Source organism: Arabidopsis lyrata (assembly GCF_000004255.2).
Source record: "Arabidopsis lyrata subsp. lyrata unplaced genomic scaffold ARALYscaffold_8, whole genome shotgun sequence".
Classification (NCBI taxonomy): Eukaryota; Viridiplantae; Streptophyta; class Magnoliopsida; order Brassicales; family Brassicaceae; genus Arabidopsis; species Arabidopsis lyrata.
This window is the reverse complement of record NW_003302548.1, coordinates 22,068,101-22,079,969: the sequence shown is the minus strand read 5'-3', so window position 1 is coordinate 22,079,969 and position 11,869 is coordinate 22,068,101. Positions and strand designations below refer to the sequence as shown.

Below are 11,869 nucleotides of genomic sequence, written 5' to 3'. Positions count from 1 at the left end.
TACCTGGAGTCCTGGACTTTTAAATTAACACGTCCACCTTTTCGGAGTTGACGAAACTTTTTCAAAATTATTAAATAACCCTTAAATAACCCATTACATTATGTAAGATAAATTCGGTGATTAATAAATCATATTTTTATTTTAGAACATAGTACAGTATAACGTTTTAGAATGCGTGGCCATATATATTGACCAATTTGGGCCTAAGACCATTTTATATGGACCTTTGTCTGTAGAGTTAGGTAGTTTTTGTATCTTATTTATGGCCCAGGCGGGAAAGGTAAAATGCTTTATTTTGCGAATTAATTGGCTTACATTATCTTTGTAATCTCAATGGGCTTATGGTAAGAAAAATTTCAGCTGAAAGGTTTACACAACAAAAGGCTTCTTCTCGTGTTGGCCCATCTTCTCTTTTAACTCAATAGCTAAACCGGCATCGTTTTGGTTAGACACCAAAATCTCCTTTTGTCCAGAAAACAGATTATCTGCTCTGTTCCCTTTGATAAGTTGGTTATCAAAACATAAAGAATCTATACATCTATATATTAAGATATTAGATAAATTGAATTTTCAAAATACAGCAGAAATTCCCTCAAATTTTATCTCAAATACTCGAAAACATCAATGTTTCTCCCTTTCATTTTAGTTGAAATCAACATTGTCATGTTGCAATATGTAGTTGTATGATGAATGATAGATTAGTATTTAATTATGATTTGACCATATATAGTTCGAGATTCTTCTGCCACTGACCATTTTAGAATCACATCGAGAAGTGGACCTTTGACAATAGTTGATCAAAAAGCACACAAATCATTGCATTCAAAAAAAAATTGCAACTTGGCGCTAGCTACATATAAGACTTTTAAGTGAGAAGAGGCTTTGAAACGGCGCATGACCTGGTTTCAAGTATATATATTTTAGATTTTATTAATTATTTTCGTTTTTTAATTTTGCCAAAATTTAAGGAAAGATCCGATTGAAGATTTCCGGATCAAAATTAAACAAATTTGACCCGATTTGGGTACCCCAAAAACTGCTGCAAAAATGTATAGTAGATTGATCCTCTTAACTTAAACGGCATGATAATATAAATTAACTTTTGATCTTGAACTCCAGCATTACAAGCACACTCTCTAATCCATTATACCTCAACTTTTAATTTTATATAGTACAACAAAAAGCAGACTTCATTTATTTTATCTACAATCTTTTTTAACTTTTCAGTCATTAGTTTGGATTTTTTGAAGATTACAAAAAGGAAGAAGAAGATAAAAGCCAAAAGACCAATTAATTCCCTCAAGTAGGGTCACAATCTCTCTGCAATACAAAAGGCCACACCCGTCGGCTACTGCTTGTCGCTATCATGCACCTATGTGGGTCTTTTTCTAAATAATCATACTTCTATTATTTATTTATACCTTATTGGCATCTGTAAACTCTTATGGGGCTATACGTTGTCTTTGTAATATGTGGAATGATAAATCAATACTCTTGAGACAAAAAAAAAAAGACTTAAAATCTGGCGTTTTCCAAGCCGTGCATATCGCTGACCCGGTTTAAATGCTTTCTCATAATAGCCACTTTAGCTAATTTCTCAGCGGCTCTCCAAGCCGAAGTCGGTGTAAGCTGCTCCGGTTTCTCATCAGCTCGGTTTACTAAACCATTTCTCGGTTTAATCCGACTAAGCTCGGTTAACTCAACCTCTAAACTCCTTAAACTATCATCCGAATGAGACGCATTGGACCGAGCCGTCGTTAGAACCTGATAAGCTCCAGATAAATCTTCACGCTCAATAAGCCGGCGTGAATCCGCTACAGCGCGGCACATGGAGTGTAAATTTCTCAGCCGTTCGATGCTTGAAGATACATATCTGACGGATTGTGGCCGTGGGATCAAAAATTGTTTTTCTTTAGGACACGTCATTGGCTGATGTGTCATTGGGTCAACGATGGAAGACTGTACGGACATGACTTGGTGTGACCCGCTCGACGAAGTCGGCACTTTGAGCTCAACGAGAAACTCTCTCTCCTCCTCTGCAAACAAATCTCCGACCACAACAACAGAACCGGAGCCGAAATTCTCGGGTCGACCGGTTAAAGAGTAAACCGAAGAAATCTCAGTCAAAGAAGAACCGTTGACCAAACTGAGATTTAGCTTCACGTCATGGAGCGTCACGTTAAGCAACGAGGCGATTCTTTCGGTGAACGCGTCTCGTAGCGGCGCGTGAAGCAACGCTCCAGGAGAAGCGATGTAAACAGAATGAACCGGGATCTCCGGACGAGAGAATCGCGTGGTGGACACGACGAAAGGAACGCGCGTGGAGTTTAGTTTAGCTTTCAAAACCGCCTCCGGTTGATCCTGACCGTCCGATAAAACAAAGATGCTCGTAGACGGATTCTTCTCCCGCCGATCTTCAACGACTTTAACCGCTTTCTTCAACGCGTCGTTAACGCTCATTCCAACTCCTCCGGTGGTTTCCATTCCGACGAGCGCGTCGACCATCCGCCTCGCCGTTCGTCTTCCTTTCGCCGTCATCCGTCGTAACGGCATTAACCGTTTGGATCCCGTCGAGAAAACGACGATTGATAACCGATCCATCTCTCGGAGAAGAGAGATCACCGATCTCATCGCGTGCTTAACCGTTTGCAAATTAGCTCCGCCGTTGCTTAAATCGAGAACCGTTACCAGATCTATCGATGGTCGTCGCGCCTTAATCGCATCTGTGATCGACGACGGCGACGGAGACGCTTTCAATTTCATGATGGCGACGTGTGTCTCTTTCCTTTTCCCGGTTTCCACTACGGCAGATTCCGGCATCAACTTAACCTCCAGATTCCCGGAGATTGAAGGAACCATATCAGCCGTATCCGTGAAGAATCCGGGGAAGTCATCGTCATCTTCAACGTCGTCGTATTCGTCGGATTCATGTATAGTGTTGATCTGAGCAAGAGAAACCGGCGAATAAGCTAACGGCTCATCATCGTTGTACACTCTCAGTGACTTCCCCGTTTTGATCTCTCGGATCTCGGGTCGTCTATTCGGGTCGGAACTGAAAGTTACAGCCGGAGAATTCAACTTCGGCCACGCGGCGGAGCACAACGGACAACGCTTGTCTTCTAATCCATTGACGCAAGAGAGGTGAAACGAATGTGAACACTCCGCCGTGAAAATCGCCGTCGTCGAATTACATTGATTTGAATTCACTCTCTGCAAACAAATCCCACATCTGCTACTATTACTCTGCATCCACACACAGAAAAAACAGAGCTTTAGATTAATTAACCGTTTATAAGCACAAATTAAGAACCTTTAAAAATCAAAAGTAACTACCTTGTTGAGAAGAAGCGTGGCACGGAGGAGAGAGACGCCGCCGCCGCCTTGAGAGGAAGAAGAAGATGATTTCGGAGAAGAAGGGTTAGAGAAAAACTTAGGACTTGAGCTGTTACTAGTCCTTGGAGTAGCATTGCTCGTAGTCCTGCAATGGAGTTTGGGACTAGTTGGAAGAGATGGGATAGTGACTGATGTGGAAGCGGAGGAGCGGCATCCAGTGCCACCACCACCGCGAGATCGGAGACGAGGAGTAGAAGGGTTGGATAAAAAACCAAACTTTGATCGGAATCTTGGGGTGGGAATTGGAGGATCAGAGTGTAATGATGATTGTTGTTGAGGTTTATCTTGATTACTTGAAACGGAAGTGCAAAACGCTTTTCTCCAACCAAACACCATTTTCTATATTCTTCTTCTTTTTCTTCTATTTGTCCAAGTAATTATAGAGAAGAAGAAGAAGAAGGACTTTGGGGCATAATGGATCATAAGGAAGATGGAGAAATTAAATACTCAGATAAAGACTAGAGAGAGATTTCTTCTCTAGTGATGTTTCGATAAAGACTTTTTTATGTTATTTTAATTTTAGCAAATATTATAAGGTAAAAATTGTGACTTTATGCGTCTGAAATGGCTTTTATTTCCATTTGCATGTAATTTGCCTCGAGGAAAATCATCACTGAATCACTGATCCGTTTTAAGTCCTTTTTTTTTTGTATGTATTTTGAAGTGATTCATTGGGTGGATGAATCATAAAGTTAAAAAGTCAACGGTAATAACCGACCAAATGCAAAAATGAGATTTCAAATAACTTGAGACGCGGAATCTTTGTTTCCATTTGTATGTAAATCTTTCTTTTCAAATTATTTAACTATTTAGATTGTCTAATGTGGATTCCTCTTGAATGTTCCACAATGTGGATTATATAAATCATATCAAATTTATCGGATTCTTCGAAATACAAATTGTGATAGAGTGTAGGTCAAACATGTGGGCACGTGACGTTACAGGTTGAGTAATAAACGTTAAGCTAATTTCTATATAGAATCCAAATCAAATTTACATATGGAATTATACAAATTAAAACACGTCGTATTAGCTAATTTGATAGTTACGTTATGATCTGGCTGGATGAATTTTAACCTAAATTTTTGGGTTTGGAATTATGTAAGGAAAGTTATATATATGGTCTTTGATGGAGAAATGTCGAAGTGCATTTTTTTATTTCTTTTATTTACCAACAAAATAATTTAAATTTTCCAACATTTCGAAAGATCCAATTATATGATTATACGGTGACGACAAGAGCTAATGATATGACATAAAGATTAGACTGGTCCAGGTCCAGCAAATTTTGAATTCTTCTTGCTATTGCAAAAAATGATGGTTTTTGTCTGATTTTGATTTCGACATTCCTATTATTTTTCTTTGACAACCTCTTAGATTGGCTGATCAAAGGTATAGACTCCAGAATATAGATTACTGCAATTTGTGGCCTTAACTACTTTGGAATTATATACAGTATGCTGAGGAGCCACATGAAAGAATGAAACAACAAGGGTTAAGACTAGTACGAGTAATAATTTCGTAACACTACTATAACTAATAATCTTCCTATTTCGTAAACATAAAATGATTTTCAATGTCGTCAGAAAAGAAAATGACTTCGAATCTGGCTTTTGTTATTTTATGTGCGGATTTACATGAAGATCTCGTATCGAAACATAAATTTATCATGTGATCTATGTAAAGATAAGATGGGTATTCATGTTATTAAAAAGGTCCAAGTGGCCAAAATAATTGATACTTGTGTAAGAAAGTGTTTTGTTAATATGCGCAAAACCTCCCTGTATATCCTATGACAAAAAAATATGCTTATCAATACATTTTTCCCAAAATAAATGGGTACATGTGATAATGGGAGCTGCTAAACAAAATTGTAATTAAGCATTTGCAAATTGTTTGGTAGGTTTTAAGTGGCTGCCATTGTAGAGACAACATGACTTCGTGCATACATGCCATGGAATCATTGATTATCCACCAAAAATGAAAATATTTGTTAATCTAATTTAGCTGGTTTTGATTTAATTTAACATAGAAAAACTCTTATACCAATTAATTCGAAAACTGTATGGAAGATCTTTGAATGTCCTACACAATCATAAATATTGTACATATACTTGGTCTGTCCGGACAAAATTGCTAATCAAACCTTTCAAAGTAAAAAAGGAAAAAAGAAAAAACTTAACTAGCTAGGCAATAATAATGCCGATACGATATATTTTGTCCATACATAAATAGATCATAAACCTCCTATGATTGATAACTGATAAGAAATTTATGGATACCATCAATTCGGTGCGTTGTTGAAGGTCTACCAAATCGAAACACAAATTCATTCTCATAATCGACCGTATAAACATCTATCAAGCTTCTTTTCTTTTATTTTTTTCGCCATATGCAATTTTTTTTTTTGGAGTAACACCTTAACTTTTGATATATTTTCCTAGAATTCGAATCCAACTGCATGCAAACAGTTCACTCGGACAATTCGACTCGTAGACTCAGTTGAATAATTGACCTAAATACGTAATGCTAACTAAAGATTATAGATACTATTCTTGAATATAACATTTGAGATAATCAAATCATTCACATTTACGATCTTATAAATAATTTTGGATTTTTTTCGTTTGATGAAGAAATAATTTTGGGAACCAACCATATATATAGAATTATAGATGAGTGTTAAAGGTATTGCCACGTTCCGTTATTGAGAAGCATAATTCAATTCCTATCTTTTGGAGACAAATTCGACATGTCATTCCCTAAGTCTATTTCATATTTAATTTTAAAAACATTGAATATTACTATATAGTTTATCAACTTATATGAATATATAGTATGTCCCATTCAAAATAAGTGCATCAAGGCGAAACGAATTAAATGAGATTCACGAACCAATGATTGTTGTGTATACTATTAAGTTCACGTGAAGCTACTAGAATCACACATATATACTACATTATTTGGATTCAAGTTTAAAGTAACAAGAGTGATTTAAATTCGACCCGTAGGTTCTCTTAAATTATGAGAGTACTATAGGAGTATTTAATTATCTTGATCGAATATATGCCTTGGAATTGATTAATTAATGCCTCTTTGAAAAATTGGATAAGTTGAATATAACATTTCATTTAGGTGGGGTTTAATCATATTGTTTTGTCAACGCTAACATGAATTATTAAAAATGAGCAATAAATGATATCACAAAAATAATTTTCATAAAACAATAAGCAAACCACCATTGCCAAAGCCAAAGAGGCGCACTATGCTTGCACCTTCAGGAACAGAAAATAATAAACGTTCCTTGAGTGAGCGATTATACTATATAGCAATTTGTGTTTATGTATCTTTGACTATCTTTTTCTGAGACAATATTATTCGATACTATTAAACTATAGTTATTGACTAAATCTAAAACTGATTGGTTGAAATTTATGATATCTTCATTTGGAGATTGTACATAGTTATGATGAGTTTATACGCACCCATGCTTGCTAGGGCAAAGAAAGTTTCATGGAAGGTTAAAAACTGAAATAATGATTGATATCAAAACCTTTTCCCGGCGAAATCACCTTTATTCATCTTTCGTTTGTCTTGTAGCTTTTGGTTCTTCAGGTGAATTATTCAAGTTGGTTTAAAGATTGGTTTGTGCCTATGTGTCTGTTTCCTTAAACATTATGGAGAAGTTCTATCGTTAAATCGGATTAAGATATGTATATGTTTTACCTCTTCCGCATTCAAATGTGTTAGAATTTAACAATCCACCTCAAAGATCTAAGTACTGATTTATATTTAAGATTGTTTTGCAAATGCATGTGCAGAAGAGAGCCTCCATGTTTAATTTGCAGTTTAAACAAACTCAAAAAACTGATGAAACAAACAAAATATGCAGGTTTAATTTACATTATCCCTTACTTCACAACTCACCTGTTAATAAAATAAACAAATGGTGTCGTAACGATGCATATGCAAGAAAAACAGAAGATGAGAAATAAAGTAGAAAAAGAATCTGTTACAGAAGAAACAAAAACAAACAAACTAAACTGAACCAAACCGAAAAGCTTAGACGAAATGAAACCGAAATTTGTTTATAAACCGACGGGTCTCATTACTTAGGATATGGACTAAAACCGAATTTGGTGTACCCGATATATATCCTTTAATTAATTTAATTTTTTTACCACTAATTCGTTTTGGAAGTGTATTTTGTGTAATGATTTTGCTCCCTTTGTGACTCTGCAGGGATTACTCTGAATAATGTGGATCGATATAACGAAGATTCCGAGCCTGATGTAGTGACCATGGATTCAGCCATTGCGCTTCTTCTCGAGGAAGCATGAGACCAGAAAGCTCAAATGTGACTGTCAAAATTTTACGATTAATTCACATCTACTTTCTTGTACAAAAGTAATGTGCCTTGGAACATAAAACAAATATTACCTTCATTTGTTGTACACTACGTTGCAAAATTGTAAAAGATCATCAAGATTTCTCTAAAGAAACTTAATTGTTTAGTTAAGTTTCCAGATTCAGATTGAGGCGTCTCTATCACAGCTTAGTTCAAGAACATAAATATGGAATATTGATTGTTATTTATCATTCTTTCCATTGGCGGAAAAGAATCTCATTTGTTCAAATTGCATTAAAAACAAGAAGAGCAAATTGTCACACAATGATTAGCATATTGCGAGATTAAGTGTTTCAGAAAACGAAATCACTACAAAAAAGATTTGGAGGGGGGAAGCTCAGTTAATCTATGACCATTAAAACTTCCAAGTTTTTGATAGAATCTAAGACTCTTAAATAAAACCAAACATTAAAACTGTGTTTGTAAAAACCAACCAACGTAATCAACATCAATAAAGATGAACATAAGAATAATCATGCAACATCGATAAAGATGAACATAAGAATAATCATGCGATCAATTGAGGCTCATATGTTCCTGTTTTTATCAATCACATGCGCCATATGTACTCCACCACACTGCAACATTCTATCCCATTCCCAAGTAGCTAAAGCAAATGGAGGAGGCAAATCGCCATTGGTTTGAAATAAATGGAGCAGGAGGCAATTTGCATATGGAGCAGCATTCTATCCCATTCTTGTAGCATGTAGAGCTCTTGTAGCTAAGCTGAAATCTCGTTTGTTTGAAATAACAAATATGTTTGGTGATAGTCTGCCTAGAAAAGCCTAACCCAACATTTCTCACATAAGAAGCGAATCTGCATTATTGAACGATCTCTCAAGTTCATCAGGTATACCCTCTCGTAGATGTGCTACATTACAGTATCCATCGGCCGCACATAGACGTCTACTTACAGATATTTCAAGGAATCTGAATCTCAACGTTTGAATACCGACATGCTCGGTACGGTAAAAAAACACGTTTGTGACCACTGTAAACCATCACCGACACGCAAACTATATAATTGTATCAACCAGCCAAAGACTACTCTGAATATTATCTAGAATGCAAGCCACGAGATTCTTCTTAGAGAAGCTGCAGTTTTCACTATCCTAAAATACACCAACATCATGATCCTGACTCAATTTGAAGATCATGTTGTTGCTGTATTTCATGATAGTGAAAACTGCAGTTACTCTAGGAACATTCTCGTGGCTCACATTCTAGATAATATTCAAAGTTGTCTTCAGCTAGTTGATAGGGATTATACAGTTTGCGAGCCGGTGATGGTTTATAGTAGACACAAACATGTTTAATACCGAACCGAGCATGCCATTATTTAAGCGTTGGGATTCAGATTCCTTGAAGCTCCCGTAAGAAAATGTCTATGCGCGGATGATGGATGTCGTAATGTAGCACATCTAGGAGAGGATATACCGAATGAATTTGAGAGATCGTTCAATGTTGTAGATTCGCTTTTTATGGAAGAAATGTTGGATGAGACTCTTCTAGGCAGACTACCACCAAACATACTTGTTATTTCAACTCAACAAGATTTCAACCTAGCTACAAGGCCTCTACATGCTAAGGAAAGTACGACGTCTTGTGGAGAGGAAGAGGAACACCAATGGTGATTTGCCTCCTGCTCCATTTGCTTTACCTAGAATGCAGCAGCGTGGTGGAGCACATCCGACGCATGTGATTGATGAAAACATGAACAAATGAGCCTCAATTGATCGCCATCTATCCTAAATCAGCCAAAACCCATCGATGGTTTAATAGTAGAAACACCTCAAAATCAAGGATACTAAACACTAACAACACAAAATCTGGAACAAAACGACCTAAGAAAATAGAACGCTAAAAAGAAAGTCAACATTCAAGGTCAAACGAAGAAGTCGAGATACGTTTATCCAAAAAAAAATTGGAGTAAAGTTTACCAAAATAAAACCCTAGATTACAAAAAAAAATCACGAAAACTTCAATTTCTACCAAAACAAAAGGGCCAACATAAATTCAATTAGGTCTCTAGAATATACTGCATCTAGGAAAGTTTCTTCTCCTAAATCAAGCAGTAGAATCAACGATACCAAACACTCACAGAGAGTGGAAAGCTTTCAAGATCAGTGGCAGAAGGGTTATATGTTGAGAGAAGAGGCAGATCAGATAATCAGTTCAACAGTGAGAACAACCAGGGGAGAGGAAGGTCTAAAAGCAGAGGCAGGTCTAGGCCTAGGTACAAGAAAACTGACAAAGGTTGTTTCATTTGTGGTAAAGAAGGGCACTGGAAAAGAGAATGTCCCAAGAAGAACACAAACAAACCTTCAAGCTCAGCAAACGTTGCAACAGAACCACATCAACCGTTGGTGTTAACTGCGAGCACTCAAGACCAAGGAAAAGAATGGAATATGGACTCGGGTTGTTCATTCCACCTCACACCAAACAAGGAAATCTTGAGTGATCTTAAGGAATTCAATGGAGGAAAGGTTATAATGGCTAATAACAGTCATAGTGAGGTCAAAGGAATAGGAAAAATTCAGATACAGAAACCAGACGGTTTTGTGGTAATACTCAAAGATGTGAGGTACATGCCACATATGAGTAGGAATCTGATCTCCTATGGAATGTTAGAGAAGTCGGGTTGTACGTATGAGGGCAGCGAGTTCATGGTGAATATCTACAAAGATGGTAAGAAAGTGACAAGTGGAAAATATCACGAAGGGCTTTACTATCTTCAAGGCACAGTTGTTAAGGCTGAAAAGAGTGTACCAGAGGCTGAAACTGATGAAAACAATATTGCTAAGGCTGAATATGGAGTGAGAATGAAGAAGTCAAAGAAAGTGACTTTCAGTGAGAAATTAATTCAAGGTCCTACAAGAGTACCACCAGTCCAAAGGTGGAGGAAGGCGAAATCTGGAAGAGTAAAAGAAATTCTGATTACAAGCCAAGAAGAAGTGGGTGAAGCGTGAAAATGAGATGAAGGAAGAAGGGATCTTGAAGGAAAAAGCAGAAAGTATCATAAAGAAAAGGGATTCTTCAGGAATCAGTTTGGTTAAAGAAAGCTCAAGCGATGAAGCTGAAATGGAAGATTTGGGAAAAACGTCTACTATTCACGGAGTGAACAGTGACGGAGATAGAGCTAAGGGAGTAGCTCTTTCAGAGGAAAGTCTGGAAAAAGGGAGTATCTGTTGAGAAGTGTTAAAGAAAATCACACGTGATGAGATTGGAGTAATCAGCCAGTCAGGAGAAAGTGAATCAAGGCAAGTAATTAATTACTTGTTTGAAAATTGCTGAAATTGTGTTGAGAGGGATACCAGTTTCAGGTGGAGTCACAGTTGAAAAGCAGAATGAGAAATCGATTATCTCATGGTCAATAATTGCTCCTAGGATTCCACAGAAAGAGCCCGACTTGTTACCGGAATTTTGTTTTCTTCTCGACTATTAACGCAGCAGATGGAGTTAGATATCGATTAAGGCAAGAGCAATTGAGCTGTGAATCTCGTCGGAGGAGAGATGAAGCTCGTTGGAGAAACGGAGCCGATCTCCTGGGCTTGATTCAAAAGGGGAAACTTTTAGGTTTCTCAGAATTCTGGAAATTTTTAGGGATCCTAGTCTCTAAGTGTCCCAAGAAGAGACAAGAGGGAGATTAGAGGATACCTTGGATGAACGGTGACGGCGGCGGTCCGATTCACCGGAGACCACCGAAGAGGACGGAAGTAGAACGCATGCAAAGATGGAGGTGATAAATGTCTCATATCGAGAGGCGAAGATGAGAGATGAAGGTGATTTCTTCGATTCACCAAAATTAATTGCTCTCGCCGGAGGTGGCCGTCGGACGGAGAACGTACGGCTGTGGTCGGAATCTAAAATTGATTTCGATTTTGACCATCTTCTCTCCATCACGGGAACAAGAGGAAGCTCGGAGGAGATTGGTGGTGATGATAATCGGAGATGGAGAAGGATCTCACCGGAGTAGAACGCCGGGAGAGATGGCGATCCGGTGGGTGTGTCGAGCTTCACGGAAAGGAGGTATTCAGTACCCTATCGCTTTGGGGTCTGTTGTCTACA

At 37.4% G+C, this 11,869-nt stretch overlaps 1 protein-coding gene and 1 long non-coding RNA gene across 2 annotated transcripts; both read right to left on the bottom strand.

Moving 5' to 3' along the window:
• Positions 1-1,425: 1,425 nt before the first annotated feature.
• Positions 1,426-3,986, bottom strand: LOC110228150. Its single transcript, XM_021024546.1, has 2 exons — positions 3,334-3,986; positions 1,426-3,243 (listed from the first exon to the last, which is right to left on the bottom strand). Exons 1-2 carry the CDS (start codon positions 3,727-3,729, stop codon positions 1,516-1,518), a joined length of 2,124 nt encoding a protein of 707 aa, XP_020880205.1. The 5' UTR covers positions 3,730-3,986; the 3' UTR covers positions 1,426-1,515.
• Positions 3,987-7,264: 3,278 nt separating this feature from the next.
• Positions 7,265-11,863, bottom strand: LOC110228170. The gene is made up of 2 exons (XR_002331772.1): positions 11,459-11,863; positions 7,265-11,351 (listed from the first exon to the last, which is right to left on the bottom strand). It is a non-coding gene; the product is annotated as an uncharacterized LOC110228170 (long non-coding RNA).
• Between the last annotated feature and the right edge of the window lie 6 nt (positions 11,864-11,869).

Coding starts and splice junctions, on each gene's coding strand:
- LOC110228150 (XM_021024546.1), bottom strand. CDS start 3,729: ATGGTGTTTGGTTGGAGAAAAGCGTTTTGCACTTCCGTTTCAAGTAAT. Junction 3,244..3,333: donor CCACGCTTCTTCTCAACAAG/GTAGTTACTTTT, acceptor GTGTGGATGCAG/AGTAATAGTAGCAGATGTGG.